The sequence below is a fragment of the Oncorhynchus tshawytscha genome, linkage group LG14 (genome assembly GCF_018296145.1).
Source record: "Oncorhynchus tshawytscha isolate Ot180627B linkage group LG14, Otsh_v2.0, whole genome shotgun sequence".
Classification (NCBI taxonomy): domain Eukaryota; kingdom Metazoa; phylum Chordata; class Actinopteri; order Salmoniformes; family Salmonidae; genus Oncorhynchus; species Oncorhynchus tshawytscha.
This window is the reverse complement of record NC_056442.1, coordinates 23,553,802-23,569,402: the sequence shown is the minus strand read 5'-3', so window position 1 is coordinate 23,569,402 and position 15,601 is coordinate 23,553,802. Positions and strand designations below refer to the sequence as shown.

At 47.2% G+C, this 15,601-nt stretch overlaps 1 protein-coding gene across 3 annotated transcripts in view; it reads right to left on the bottom strand.

The window, feature by feature from the left end:
• Positions 1–89: 89 nt before the first annotated feature.
• The window catches only part of exoc3l2b (exocyst complex component 3-like 2b), a 32,619-nt gene continuing 17,107 nt past the window's right edge, over positions 90–15,601 (bottom strand). For all 3 annotated transcript variants that reach the window (XM_042297171.1, XM_042297172.1, XM_042297170.1), the window contains exons 4-13: positions 10,042–10,717; positions 9,552–9,666; positions 8,789–8,899; positions 8,138–8,238; positions 7,347–7,460; positions 6,775–6,910; positions 5,659–5,781; positions 5,270–5,425; positions 4,199–4,320; positions 90–1,564 (exon numbers count right to left, since the gene is read on the bottom strand). In XM_042297171.1, coding sequence (XP_042153105.1) covers positions 1,282–1,564; positions 4,199–4,320; positions 5,270–5,425; positions 5,659–5,781; positions 6,775–6,910; positions 7,347–7,460; positions 8,138–8,238; positions 8,789–8,899; positions 9,552–9,666; positions 10,042–10,717 — 1,937 coding nt within the window. In that variant the 3' untranslated portion in view covers positions 90–1,281. The remainder of the gene's footprint in view (positions 1,565–4,198; positions 4,321–5,269; positions 5,426–5,658; positions 5,782–6,774; positions 6,911–7,346; positions 7,461–8,137; positions 8,239–8,788; positions 8,900–9,551; positions 9,667–10,041; positions 10,718–15,601) is intronic.

The window sequence follows — 15,601 nt, the reverse complement described above, 5'->3', positions numbered from 1 at the left end:
AACAGGCCCTTCAAAACACAGAGATGATTTGGGAGTGAGGTCCCATCAATCTCCCATCGTTAATGGTAATATAAAACAAAGCCAAAATATTTGATCTCTGTTGTGGTTTATTCTCATTTAATTAGATGATTTATGTACGATTTCAAAGCAGACAGATTATTACATCCAGCTGTTTAATTATGGAACATCAGGTGAACAGATGAAACGTTTATATTTTATTAAAAAGTGCAAGTATCAGTCAATTTATCTGAGGATTAAAATATTTGTTATCAACAATCATGAAGAATAGTAATTATTCATTGTTTCATTTACATAGGCAAAAGTACATATCTGAAAATAATCTTTATCTTCATCTTCAATGATGGCTGTCAAATTATTTTAGTCAGGGTCTCAGCATTTGACAAAACCCGGAGAGAACGCAAGCTTGGAATGATCATACATTAATTAGACTGGGATTTACAGTTTGACATTGATTACAAGCAGCCATAATAAATAAGTCCATTGGTTGGTACATAAATAGGCAGTTATGATTTCATCCACTCACACAGGCTTCAATCATCTCTTGAGTTGCTCAACATACATTACCCCATATACTGTATATCACAAAATGAAAATAAACTATGAATCATTATTTTAAATACAATGAAAATCACCACTGAGATGACAGATAATAAAAATGGTGTAGTACCTTAGATTGAACTTTTATCATGTGCAACTACAAAACGGACTCCAACCTTACCCATATCAATGTCAGCACGTTATGGGATTGTTTGTGACATTTTGATTTATTCCAAACAGTGCTCTTGATCAGTAGAACTGATTTAAACCATAGTTCCTATCTAACCCTCATAGTCACATAGGTGCAGTATTAAGAATCTTGTCCAATAGGTTGCTTGTGTCTCTTTGCCCTTTGTCAAAAGGAGTCAATACCAACAACCCACAGGGATTCAAGTCCAAAAGTCCTCTTAAATGGGTATTTTAATATTTTTCTCCGTATGTTTGCACTTATGAAAGCTCTTTCCCAGTCTTGCAAGGACTAGGCATATCGCTCACAATGGAAACAGTCATCACACTTTCTTTACCAAGGTGGCTGTGAAGGGTGAAAGGTCACAACATGGCTATTCTTTCCATGTGTTATTCCACTTCCTCAATGTGTTGTGCCGACCGCCTCTGGTATCGCCACCATGTGCAGAACTTGACAACGAGCTCCATTGTGACTTGCTGTTGAGCTGCTGTCTGTCTGCTTGAGTCATCAGAACGTTTCCAGAGCAGTTGGGGCCGTTAGAGCATGTCGTCGTACGCCTCTCTGACCGGGGCTCGCTTGGTACGCCGCCGTCTCAGGCTGGAGAAGCAGGAGGAGGCGGTGAGGGCGATACGGCTCAGGCCCAAGTTCAGGCAGTGCACCTCGGATGTGACGGGCACCTCGGAGAAGAGGGCGCGGTCGCGGGACAGCCGTGTCAGGGTGTCACTGTTCTCAATGTCCTTCACGATGTTCAGGATCTCCTGGCGCTCCGTCTGCCGAGTCATCCCACGGATGTTCAAGATGGCCGACACATGTTTCTTCCTGCAAACAGAGGAGGAGGAAGAGGGCTTAGTCTAGTTCACACTAATACAAATCGACATGGAACAAAGATGTCATATAGGCCACATCTAGCACATAAAGCCTTGATTGAGTTGATTTGAAAAGAGTGTATCTTGCATCACTGCAATGGCAGAGTCAACCATCACAAGGACATGATATGGGTAGGAATAAAGAGAATCATCAAAATACTGAGAAAGCAGTCCACCCTGAGGCAAGTCACTAAGGAACATGGAAAGTTAGACAAAATAGTTAGCAAAATACAGTTAGTTAGAGAGCGTTCCCAAATGGTTACATGTAAACACAATTAGTAAAACATCTGTCCCTGTTTTAGGGTGCCTGACTGGCCTCTGATTTGACACCTTGGCCTATGGAAATCTCCCTGCGGGCAAGTACGAGCGGCTCTGAAGCCACTTCCTCTCTGTTGCGACTTCCACTTCCTCTCTGTTGGGCTGAGCAGCAGCACAAGGCTGAATGACAAACAGCCATAAACACTAACAGCAGCCCTATCCCTGGGACGGTAGTAACTCCACCTTACCTGACACCCTAGACCCACACCAATTTGCATACCGCCCCAGCAGATCCATGGATTACGCAATCGCCATTGTATTAAACACTGCCCTATCCCATCTGGACAAGAGGAATACCTATGTAAGAATGCTGTTCATTAACTACAGCTCAGCCTTCTACAGCTCAACACCAGAGTGCCCTCTAAGCTCAACACTAAGCATGGGGCCCTGGGTCTGAACCCCGCCCTGTGCAACTGGATCCTGGACTTCATGACGGGCCGCCCCCAGGTGGTGAACAACACCTCCGCTACGCCGATCCTCAACACGGGGGCACCACAAGGGTGAGCTCAGCCCTTCCTGTACTCCCTGTTCACCCATGACTGTGTGGCCATGCACGTCTCCAAGTCAACCATCAAGTTTGCAGACGACACAAAAGTGGTGAGCCTGATTGCCAACAACGACGAGACAGCCTACAGGGAGGAGATGATGCCAGGAAAATAACCCTTCCCTCAACACCAACAAAACAAAGGAGCTAATTATGGACAGCGTCCGCAACCACAGGGCTGACACGGTCAGCCCAACTCATCACCGGAGGCACACTGGCTGCCTTCCAGGACATCTACAGCACCAGCTGTCACAGGTAGGCCAAGAAGATCAACAAGGACCTCAGCCACCCGAGTCATGGCCTGTTCACCCCCGCTACCATCTAGAAAGAGGAGACAGTACAGGTGCTTCAAAGCTGGGACCGAGAGACAGAAAAACAGCTTCTATCTCCAGGCCATCGGACTATTAAATAGTTACCACTAGCCGGCCTCCGCCCAGTACCCTGCCTTGAACTTTAGTCACTGTTACTAGCTGGCTACCACCCGGTACTCAACCCTGCATGTGAGAGACTGCTGCCCTATGTACATAGTCTTTGAACACTGGTCACTTTAATAATATTTTAATACTGTTTTACCCACTTCATATGTATATAGTGTATTCTAGTCAAGGGTCATCCTATATAACTACTGCTGTACACACCTTTCCTATTCATATACTGTCCATACTGTCTACAAACACTATCCTATACATATATATTTATATTCCGGACTCAGACACTGCTCGTTCTAATATTTATGAATTCCTTTCTTTCTTTAAAAAAGTGATTTGCGTGCGTCGTTTTTAATCGTTAGGTATTACTGCACTGTTGAAGCTGGGAACACAAGCATTTCGCTGCACCCGCGATAGAATCTGCAAAACATGTGTATGTGACCAATAACATGGATTTGATTTTGATGATGGAGCCCAAACTCACTTCCCACCACGACCAGTGACTATCACCAAAAATAACACGCAGATAAAGTGGTGGGCAGCTTGGCTTCCGGGAAACCTTGTTTTTCTGTTCGCTACTACGGAGGTTTAACGAGCAGTTCCATGCAACCAGGTGATAGATTGCAATTGGTATTTGGAGCAAATTATGCCATGAAACCAACTAGGGTATTATTGTACATAGTGTACAGGATAGTACGAGGCCCTGAAGGGTCAATGCCCTGCACAGTTGCAAGCATCAGGTGTGTACTTTACAGAGGGATTTGTCATACTTGATGCAATATGTCAAGGTTTGTACGGTGTAGTTTCTGTCAATGGTTAGCATTCTCCAGATTCAAGTCAAGATTCCAAACAATACATGCGAGTCTGTTATGAGTTACGGATGGAGACAAATCTTAATTTAGAGAAAAGATTACATTGAGGACTGCCTGCCTACGGCAGGTTGTGCTACACAGCTACCATGTCACCCCTGGGCAGGAAGTACGTGTTTTTGCTTTGTTTTCGCCCAGGACCCGAGACGGACAAACGGACAAGACCCCCCCCTCCCTCCCCTTTAATGTGTGCCAGCGACGGCCAACAGCTCCCCATAAAAATAAGGAAACGACTCAGCTCTTGTTTGCTTTTAACAAGTCTCCCATTTGCCATCCACAATTAATGCAGAACAGTAGCCATGTTTGCTTTTGGGGTGTTTCAATCCACCTAAGCTTTTGGAAATATTGACGCTCATGTGGCTCGATGGAAGTCCTGAAAATATGACTGTCATTCTGCATAGATGATCGCTGCCTCCCGTGCTCCTTACCGAATGTCTGGGAACTCCCTCACCAGGACCCCCACCTCCATTTGAATGGAGGGGATGTCTTCCAGGAGGATGATCTCAGAGAGGTGTGGGATAGCACTGTCCAGCCAGGAGGAGGGAGATTCCTGAAGGGGAGAGAGATAGAGAGAGAGAGGTGGGATCAGAACAGATCCTCTAAACAACACAAATGAGGATACAACCGTCTAAACACGGCAATTCATGTTCAACTAGTTCTGCAGCGTCATGACAGGTTAACAGGCTATTCTCCGACTCAATGCCTTTGAATCTACTACCTTGGCAACGGCTCAAACCCAGAACTAGATGAAGTGATTTCAAGCCTTAATGGTTACAACTAGATTGGTGATGTTCACACATTTGTTTGACTAGAGGGAACCATCAGATAACATAGACCCAAAACACCAAAGGTTAGAAGTACAGCGACGGTATTCTTCGTGCAAACTCAATCACCTGAGCATCAAAGTGACCCTGTTATTCTGAGAGGACTAAACCGTGTGGTCAACCAGAGGTTCATTCTGGTCCTCCACTCAACCCCAAAGACTTGTCAGGGCTCCTAAGGCCCAGGGCAGGATGCCAGACCACTCGTCTGTAAACAACGCTATCCTGTTGTCCGGAGAGGTGACAAATGGATGTTTTATCTGGAGAAAGGGGCGGACGCCACAGAGGGAAGGATAGGGAGTGGGCTGGGGTGAAGGTTGAGGTGATTGCCCCCTTGTGCAAACGGCCTGCCTGGTCATCCATCTCTATCTAGGTTACAGTAGCCATTCTTTTTTCTCTTTTTTTCTTTTTAACCCCTCTTCCGAGGTCAAATATGATTTCTTTATTTATTTATTTTCTTTTCACGTCTCCTTTGTTTGAACTCATCCGGAGTTGTTTCAGTAACTCTCACAGACAGGCCGCATACCAGTCAAACGTGATTAATGAGCACACACTCATGAGTGCAAACACACACACACACACACACGCCACACGCCGTTCGTTGCGTCATGTCACAGGCAGCACTGTTGATCCGACTACGGTCGTCTAGTCTACCATAGTTGTTCTAGAATGACTCACCAGATCTTTGAAGAGCACTTTGACCTGCTTGCCCTCGTCACGCAGTCGTCCAGCCATCCTCTTCCTCATTCTGAGTGACGTGCAGATGATCCTCCCCCTCATGAGGGAGCGCAGGTATTCCATCAGAACCCGTCTATGCACCTCTCCCACCAGGACCTGGGAGAACGAGGGAAAGATAGAATGAATCAATCAATCAGCCAATTATCCATTCAGTCAATCAATTTTTAAAAAACAGTTTTCTCCTGAACATTCAGGGTTTTTTTTATGCTTAGAATTAAAACCAATCAAATATCTTTGAGTTATTAGTGCACATTGTAACATTGTGCCAGAGGACCTTAGCGCCTCCCCTTGTCTACATGGCTCATACTTGCTGTGTCTCTGCCATGTACCTGATAGGGTGGGCTGTCCATCCTGCGGAACTTCTTGAAGTGTTCCTTAATATGGGACTCGATTTGCTCATAGGTCTCTGTGTTGTTCAGCCACTTCCTCTTCACCAGCTTCTCAAAGAAGAGCTAAATATGGCCAGGAGAGGGAAAATGTGAGTGAGCAAGAGAGAGAGAGACAGGAAAATGGTGAGAGAATGAAGAAGACTAGGAAGCGAGGGAGACAGAGAGATGTGGATGTGGCACCTGAGTCAGATCCGTGTTTTATCGCTAACTGAGTCACCCGACTGGGTTTGTGTCTTCCTATGAGGATGTGTGGGCCGTTTAGACCAATAATTTCACAGATTGTGACTTCCTATCCAACGACAACAGCATAAAAAGCCCCAGCTCGGTCAACTGTGCCCCTGGAAGACTGGCACTGCCCGTCTCTATGGCGGCTACTGAAGAGGAGTGGAACTTCATAGCCTGCCAGTAACTATGTGGCATGCTGCCAATCTAATCTTATTTAACCATGTTTGTCACATTGGAGCGGCTATTTTAGGGCCTCAGTTCTTCAGCACATCCCTGAGAACTTTGAGGGCAAGCCATGTGGAGAACACTGATAAGATGTGCTATATATTCTGGGACACATGGCAGACTGAGGGACGCTTGAGGGCGTGTGTGTGTGTGTGTGTGTCTGTGTGTGTGTGTGTGTGTCTGTGTGTGCGTGTCTGTGTGTGTGTGTGTGTGCGTGTCTGTGTGTGTTTTTACATTTTATTGTACCAGAAGTCAACATCAGAATAGTAAACCAACTAAAATTCTGAGAAGTGAGGACAGACCTCACTTGCAAAAAAGGCTATTTTAGGTTTAGGGGTTAGGTTTAGGATATATGGTTAGGGGTTAAAGTTAAGGGTAAGGGTTAGGTTGAGGTTTAGGGGTTAGGGAAAATACGATTTTGAATGGGAATCAATTGTTAGTTCCCAAAAAGTAGACACAAGTATAGTAAGACATACCAGTGTATGTGTGTGAGGTTGTTTACATGTTGTGTTAGAAAGCTGTGACCATGGGTGTGTTTAGGAATCCTGTGTGTGTGTGTTTACATGTGTGTGTGTGTGTGTGTGTGTGTGTGTTAAGAACACTCACCCTTATGCGCTCATACAGTCTGTCACTCAGCACCTTCACTCCCTGGTTGACTATTCTGTCCAGTGAAGTGTTTGCTCGTCTGGCTGAGTCCTCATTGATGGCAGGGTCACACTGCACACAGCGCTGGACAAAACCCCTGCACACACACACAGTCACAGCAGACTAATGAATACATTGTACACTTACATGATTTATGCATGTTTTAAGGAATATTCCGAAAACACACCAAGGCAGTTTTTGCTCTGTACTTGAAAACTTGAATGCTAACATGTACCATTTTGGGGAATTGTTTTTGAGTATAGTATTTAAAGGGAAACTCCACCCAAAAACGATATTTTGGTATAAATTCGTTAGTCCATTGTGGCCCTAAAATGTTCTGCATGTCAGCAATCGAGTCTTCAAGATATATAACTTTTTACAGAAATACAGCCGATGTGATGCATCTTGCATCATACCGGCTGCAAAACAAATACCAAAATATATTTTGGGGGTGAAATTTCCATTTAAGGCGTTATTGGGGAAATGGCTGTAACACAATGCAGGCTAGCCTACTACTGCTACAACAGTCCTACCTGAAAGGGGGACAGCAGTTGACCAGGGCGATGGTCTTGGAGATATATCCATCCTCGTTATCCCCAACCATGTGGACCAGACACTCGTGGAACATCTCCACTTTCCTTTGGAAGCTGGAAGTTAAGCAGTTTTAACAGTATTAGAATGTCTCATAGAGATTTTCCTTTCCATATTCCAGTTGAACTGGTTGGTTCCAGTTGATATATTCTAGCATTATTGCAAAATAAAATGCAGTGGGCAGTGAGACAACTATAGGTTTGGCCCTGTGTAATACTCTTTTCATTCTAAGAACGATGACAGTGACTTTGTTCTAGGCCTTATTATGTAATATGTAATGATACAGTGTGCTCTAGGCCTTATTATGTAATATGTAATGATACAGTGTGCTCTAGGCCTTATTATGTAATATGTAATGATACAGTGTGCTCTAGGCCTTATTATGTAATAATAATGATGCAGTGTGTTCTTGGCCTTATTATGTAATATGTAATGAGACAGTGTGTTCTAGGCCTTATTATGTAATATGTAATGATACAGTGTGCTCTAGGCCTTATTATGTAATATGTAATGATACAGTGTGCTCTAGGCCTTATTATGTAATATGTAATGATACAGTGTGCTCTAGGCCTTATTATGTAATAATAATGATGCAGTGTGTTCTTGGCCTTATTATGTAATATGTAATAATACAGTGTGCTCTAGGCCTTATTATGTAATATGTAATGAGACAGTGTGTTCTAGGACTACTACAGTGTGTAACATGTCATTCTGCAGTGTGTGGTCCTCTCACCTGTACAGGAAGTCGGCCAGACCATTCAGACTGCACTGAGCCACAAGGGAACCCAGGTTTCTGTTGATGGCAGCTGACTGCTCGAGATCTACCTGCAGCCTCTACACACACATACACACACACACACACACACACACACACACACACACACACACACACACACACACACACACACACACACACACACACACACACACACACACACACACACACACACACACACACACACACACACACATACCAGATGTAATGTTGGCAAACGTGTATTATGTGTGAAATGCTATTTGACTCTTTCTTTTTTTCTTTTACTGCATCTGTGTAGAAAGTGCTGGTACCAATCAAGGCCACTAGAGGCCAGTGAAGGGACTCTAACACAGTGAGCTGTGATGGAGTTCTAAGGGAAGTGTCTGTATTGACTTTAGCTGTTGCTTGAGGAATGTTTCCTCTGCTCCACCAGATGGATGAGCTTATCCTCAAAATACGAAGTGACCACATTTAGCGTGCAATACAAAACCATCGGCCTCATCAAAATCAGGAGAAGAAATCAATGACTTACTCCTGATATCTATCCCTGTGTGTGTGTGTGTGTGTGTGTGTGTGTGTGTGTGTGTGTGTGTGTGTGTGTGTGTGTGTGTGTGTGCGCACGCTTACCTGGATGACAGTGCGAGCCAGCGTGATCTGATACTCCTCGATGTGCAGCGTCTCCATCCAACGCTTCTCCTCCTCGTCCAGCACCTGAGACAGCTCCGTGGTCACCTTCTCCTGGAACGCAACCAGACCGCCCGGTCAGACACAACTCCGCCATGCACTGAACCACTGTGAACTCTGCAGCCGCTAAGCATCAAAATATTCCCAACAGATTCCGTCAAGACATGAAGATGGAAACAGGCGTAGAATCACAGATAATACTGTAAATCTGGCTTCATTTGTTCTGATCAATATCCCTTTTGTAAACATCCCCTTATATTTTAGGTGAAGGTTTCCTCTCATTGGTGGGTGAACCCGCAGGGGCATGATTGATTGCCAGCCCACAGGCCACGCTGCCAATAAACTCAGTGCTCTTTTTCCTCTGCAGGATTTACTTGTGGACTACTATTATGTCTACATACATGGGCCCTGGAACTCCAACAGTGAACAGAGTACCACACACACAACAGTGCTCTAGCCTACCTGGACTTGACTCGCAAGTGAGTTGCGTAATGACCTGAGCTAAATGGCCTGTTGTCTGGCTTACATTGTGTGTTGTCCGTCGTAGACAGGAAAACCCACGAGCTGACCCTGAGACGGTGCGCACTGATTGGCTGCACTGGTCAGAGTGATATCCCTCCCTTTAGGTAGACAGGAAGGACCATAGGAGCACCCTTTCAGGGCGCACCAAATGAGGAGGGGTGAGGGGTGGATGGTTGGCCCTTACCCTGACAGAGTTGAGACAGTCCAGCTCCAGTTTGTCCACAGTCTCCGAGGGCAACAACGGCCCCAGCTGGGACCTGCTGAAGGGCGTCGTCATGCTGACTGTTCCAAGGACGTCCCTGGAGCGATTACAGTAGGAGGCCAGAGTCAGTGGCATACCCATACAGTAACACTTAACTAATAAACGACTGTTTATCTACAGTATAATCGACAGTATTTATGCACAGTATTAAGTACAATAACATCACACCACCTTGTAACATGCTTTAACGTGAAAGCATAAAGTGAAATGAAACATTTCTGACAAGTTTGTGGTTCATGCAAGTTTGTTACAACCTGACATTTAGCTATATACTTTTGTTCATTCCTTTTTTTGTAATGCAACTCTGCTACTTACAAAATCTGATATGTGTAAAATCACAAGTTGCAATACACAGTTATTGAATGAACTATTCAATAGTCTACACTCAGTGGCCTTTAAGATGGACACCCACTTGTTATAGATGTTGTAGAGCCAGTCCAGCAGAGAGTAGATATCAGTAATCAGCAGCTGGTCGTCTGTGATGCTCTGCAGTCTGCGGGCCACCGCCTGGTGGTAGCTCTGTAGGTACACCTGGAAGGGTTCATACTCCTCTGGGTACACTGGCACCACGTTCCTCTTGGCCGCCCCCAGGTCCTCCACCACCCGGGTCCGCACCCTGTCCAGGTAGTCCGCCAGCTCCCCGCCCCGGGCCTCGTTCCTCTGGGGAAGGCTCCCGTTTGCTGCCTCCGCCACCGCCTCCTTCCATCGCTGCTTCAGCTGCCTGGGTCTGGGGCCTCCGGGGAGCGCTCCCTCACCCTGCGCCCAGTCCCGGTCCGCCTGCTCCTCCTGCTGCAGCACCTGCACCACCAGCCCCAGGTTGGGCCCCGCCGTGGGGGAGCGCAGCGACTCACGCACCACCGCCCACAGCTCCTTCTGCAGGGCTTCGTACAGCAGCTCCACGTCTTTGGCTTTGCGCCTGCCGCCGTCTTTGCTCCCGGGGCTGTTGAGGTCCTCTGGGACAGCACTGCCTGCTGGCGATGAGGGCAGGGTCGCTGCGGCCGCCTCGTTACACTCCTGCTCCAGCTCCAGGATGTGTGTGTCAGCCAGGAACAGGTCTCTCTTAGTCACCAGCTGCAGAATTTCTAGAACTAAAGTAGAGAGGAGGAAAATGCGTGATACAACTCCACATAACGCATGAAAAATCATGTATAGGCAATACAGCTGCTTTAAGTCAGAAGGCAGAATGGAGACACCATCCTAATGGAAAGATCTGGGCTCTTGCACCCTCACCTGTCTATCTGTTATGCCACACAACACATGACCTGGTCAACTGGATCAAGTCCCATGTAAATCCAAGACCTACTCAAGTAAACATGACTATGCTTCGCTTTGAACGTGTTTACGAGCTACGTTTGTTTTCGCGTCAAGCCAAAGGCTAAGCCAGGTTGTCACCTCCTACACAGGTTCCCACATCAGGTCTTATCCATATCAGAGGCTCCAGGCCTGAGAGACAGATGTTGTTTGTCCCCTTTTGGCGTGTTGTTTTTGGGCAGATTGGACACGGTTAAACCGATCTCTCTGGAGGTGGGTTAGATTCATCTCTACTTCAGTTGCAAACTTCAAAAGATCCCATCAGGGACATGTGGGTGCCAAACATAAAGCATCCTAGGTTCCCACAGAATGTCCACTCCCTTGTCCTCTCCTTAGACGCTTCTCTATCAGGTTGAGGTCTTTTATTCGGCTAGTATAGCTATGGAATTGTATATAATAAAAGTTCATTTTGCTTTGCATTAAAGTGGAGAAATTGTATTTCCTGTGGAACTTTGGCTTCAGAAAGTTCCCATAAGTGCATATAGACTTTTAGAGCCCAGCCTCACCCATTGAGGTGATCTCATCATCTCTTACTCTGATGTGGTGTGACAGAACGTTTTTAAATTAGTACTAAAACCAGTGATGAAGTCGGCCATTTCCTATTGAAGTCACCAGACACTCCCCTCTGACATCACCCCTCGCCCTCTGGGAGGAGCAACACAGCCCGGTAAAAATCCATGAAGTCTGTTGGTCAACTATATGATAAGACCAAGTAAAGGCATGTGCACCCTCAGGTTTGTCCAGTTTTTTTTTCATTTTTCAGACATTAAATTAATGACTAAACTTCATTTCGAAGCCCACGTTTTATCAAGAAATAATGATCAAAAAGATCTGTCAGCAGTATTTTGCGGAGGGGGGGGGGGCGCACGGACCAGGCAAACACCGCCTATTCTCCCTAGTAAGTGGTTCCTTAAAAGGTGCACCACAGAGCAATGATTGATTCCTTCTTGATGAATAAATAAAATGCTAATGTTTTGTTGTTTCTCTGCAATACTAGCTACCAAGCAATTCTATGAAGTTTACATTGGACTCCCCAGTGGCGCTGGGGTCTAAGGTACTCCATCTCAGTGCTAGAGGCGTCACTACAGACCCTGGTTTTATTCCAGGCTGTATCACAACCGGCCGTGATTGGGAGTCCCATAGGGCGGCGCACAATTGGCCCAGCGTCGTCCGGCTTAGGGTTTGGCCGGGGTAAGCCGTCATTGTAAATTAGAATTAATAAGTAAGATAAAGGTTTAAAAAAAGTCATTTAGTATACGCCCTTATCCAGAGCAACTTACAGTCAGTGCATTCATCTTAAGATAGCTCGGTGAGACCACATATAACAGTGGAAGTAAGTACATTTTTCCTCAATAAAGAAGTTATCAGCAAAGTAGATCTGGGGGGTGTCTTATTTAAGATGGGTAGGGTCTTACTTGACATTTTCGTAAGATGGGAGCAGGGACTGTCCTAGCATCAGAGGTTCCACCATTAGGGTTCCAGGACAGAGACAAGCTTTGACTGGGCTGAGCGGGAGCTGATCTCCCGTAGTGGTGGGACGGCCAAGAGACCAGAGGCAACTGCATGGAGTTCTCGGGTTGGGATGTAAGGTTTGAGCATAGCCTGAAGGTAGGGAGGGGCAGTTCCCCTTGCTACTCCGTAAGAAAGCCCCATGGTCTGGTCGTGGATGCGAGCTTTGACTGGAAGCCAGTGGAGAGTCGCGGAGGAGCGGGTGACTTGGGAAGGTTGAACGCCAGGCGGGCTGTGGCGTTCTGGATAAGTTGTAGGGGTTTGATAGCACATGCGGGGTGGAGCCCAGGCAACAGAGAGTTGCAGTAATCCAGACGGGAGATGACAAGTGCCTGGATGAGGACCTGCGGCGCTTCCTGTGTTGGGAAAAGTCGTACTCTATGGATGTTGGAGAGCATGAACCTGCAGGGGCAGGTCACTGCTTTGATGTTTGCAGAGAACGACAGGGTATTGTCCAGGGTCACGGCAAGATTACTTCCGCTCTGGGAGGGGGACACCGTGGAGCTGTCCACAGTGATGGAGAGGTCTTAGAGCTGGTAGGCGTTCCCCGGGAGGCAGGGCAGCTCCGGCAAAAGGGTTCTACCTAGAATCTTTAACAACCTAAGTACCCTTTTTGGAAGGAAGGATTCTTTGATTATTCCTTGGAAGGCAAGAAGGGTACTTTGGAAGGCAAGAAGGGTTATACATAGAACCATAGCTGCACATCCTATTTTCCCAGCATGTTCTATTGTAGGGTGATTTTCAGAATTGTTTGTTTTAATATCTGTGTTTTTGCATATACATTGATCGGTTGAATCATTTTATGCTACACAGAGATAAATAGGCTAAACTAATCCAATCGTTAGTAGTTGGGCTTATTGCACTGAGATGGTTGTTCCAGTTTAGATGATTGAGAATTCAATCTTCTCTGCCCTGGCAGTCATTCTGAATGCCAGGGCATGGTTAAAAGGTAACAGTGTTGGATATCCTAACTCTTCCTGGATTCCGATAGGAATTGCACGTCACTTTGCAAGCCAGCTTAACTTGCAGGCATGATGGGGCCTGTAAACCAGGAGTGTCCTAACACAGCTGTGTTAGGGTATAACTAGGCCATCCAAGAAAGGCCTTATGATATATGCAAAGGGTTCTACCTAGCACCAAAAAAGGGTTCCCCTATCGGGACAAACCCAAGAAACCTTTATGGTTCTACTTAGCATGTCTTGGTGCAGACACAGATCCTCTCCACGCCACCTGGTAGGAGCAGCCTGCCAGGTAGGATGCAATCCAAGAGTGTGCAGAGCCTGAGACACCCAGCCCTGAGAGGGTGGAGAGGAGGACCTGACAGTGCCTGAGACGCCCAGCCCTGAGAGGGTGGAGAGGAGGACCTGACAGAGCCTGAGACGCCCAGCCCTGAGAGGGTGGAGAGGAGGACCTGACAGAGCCTGAGACGCCCAGCCCTGAAAGGTTGGAGAGGAGGACCTGACAGAGCCTGAGACACCCAGCCCTGAGAGGGTGGAGAGGAGGACCTGACAGAGCCTGAGACGCCCAGCCCTGAGAGGGTGGAGAGGAGGACCTGTTAGAGCCTGAGACGCCCAGCCCTGAAAGGGTGGAGAGGAGGACCTGACAGAGCCTGAGACACCCAGCCCTGAGAGGGTGGAGAGGAGGACCTGACAGAGCCTGAGACGCCCAGCCCTGAGAGGGTGGAGAGGAGGACCTGACAGAGCCTGAGACGCCCAGCCCTGAAAGGGTGGAGAGGAGGACCTGACAGAGCCTGAGACACCCAGCCCTGAGAGGGTGGAGAGGAGGACCTGACAGAGCCTGAGACGCCCAGCCCTGAAAGGGTGGAGAGGAGGACCTGACACAGCCTGAGACACCCAGCCCTGAGAGGGTGGAGAGGAGGACCTGACAGAGCCTGAGACGCCCAGCCCTGAGAGGGTGGAGAGGAGGACCTGACAGAGCCTGAGACGCCCAGCCCTGAGAGGGTGGAGAGGAGGACCTGACAGAGCCTGAGACACCCAGCCCTGAGAGGGTGGAGAGGAGGACCTGACAGAGCCTGAGACGCCCAGCCCTGAGAGGGTGGAGAGGAGGACCTGACAGAGCCTGAGACGCCCAGCCCTGAGAGGGTGGAGAGGAGGACCTGACAGAGCCTGAGACGCCCAGCCCTGAAAGGGTGGAGAGGAGGACCTGTTAGAGCCTGAGACGCCCAGCCCTGAAAGGGTGGAGAGGAGGACCTGTTAGAGCCTGAGACGCCCAGCCCTGAGAGGGTGGAGAGGAGGACCTGATGGTTCACGTTGTGGAAGGCAGCAGATAGATCTATGAGGATGAGAACAGAGGAGAGAGAGTCAACTGCTTTGGCAGTGTGGAGAGCATCCGTAACACAGAGGGAAGCAGTCTCGGTTGAGCGACCAGTCTTGAAGCCTGACTGATAGTGAGAGAGTTGGTCAGAGACAGCAGGCTCATGTGTTTTGGAAAGAAAAAGAGAAGGGGAAAAGGGGATACCTAATCAGTTGTACAACTGAATGCATTCAACCCGAAATGTGTCTTCCGCATTTAACCCAACCCCTCTGAATCAGAGAGGTGCGGGGGGGATAATGGTCTGTAGTTTTCTGACGTCAGAGGGGTCGAGAGTTGGTTTCTTGAGGAGGGGAGAGACTCTGAAAAATGTAAAATTCTCCACCCATCCATCCTCACGTACTTCGTGACACCTCGAAAATAATGGGTGCATGACGTCTCTGAGACCAAGCCCTACTTCATGTCTTTGACCCAGTCCCTGGTTGTGCTGCCCTAATGTAATTGGCTAACATACTGTAAGGCTCCTGGAGTCACATTTTCACATGACCTCACTTACTGAAAGCAAATGCGAAATGAAACAGACTCATTTACATAGTTCATTCCAATAAACAGTCTTATGTGCTAAACAAAACCATCATTTTACAGGAATACACCCGTTTAGGTGTTGATGGTTTTTCTAGAGCAGAGAGCTTTGAAATGCTCTTCATGCCTGGGCCCCATGATGGCATTTCAGACCGTAGTTCAGTCAGCGTTTATCGGATGGTGAAGTACACTAGTTGATTAACTTATTGTGGTTATGGGAGTTGGCTGGCAAAATGTGCCTCTCTCCGCATGGTGGGATCTGGTGGGTAACAAAAGCATAGCAGAGGTTCAAGAGAACA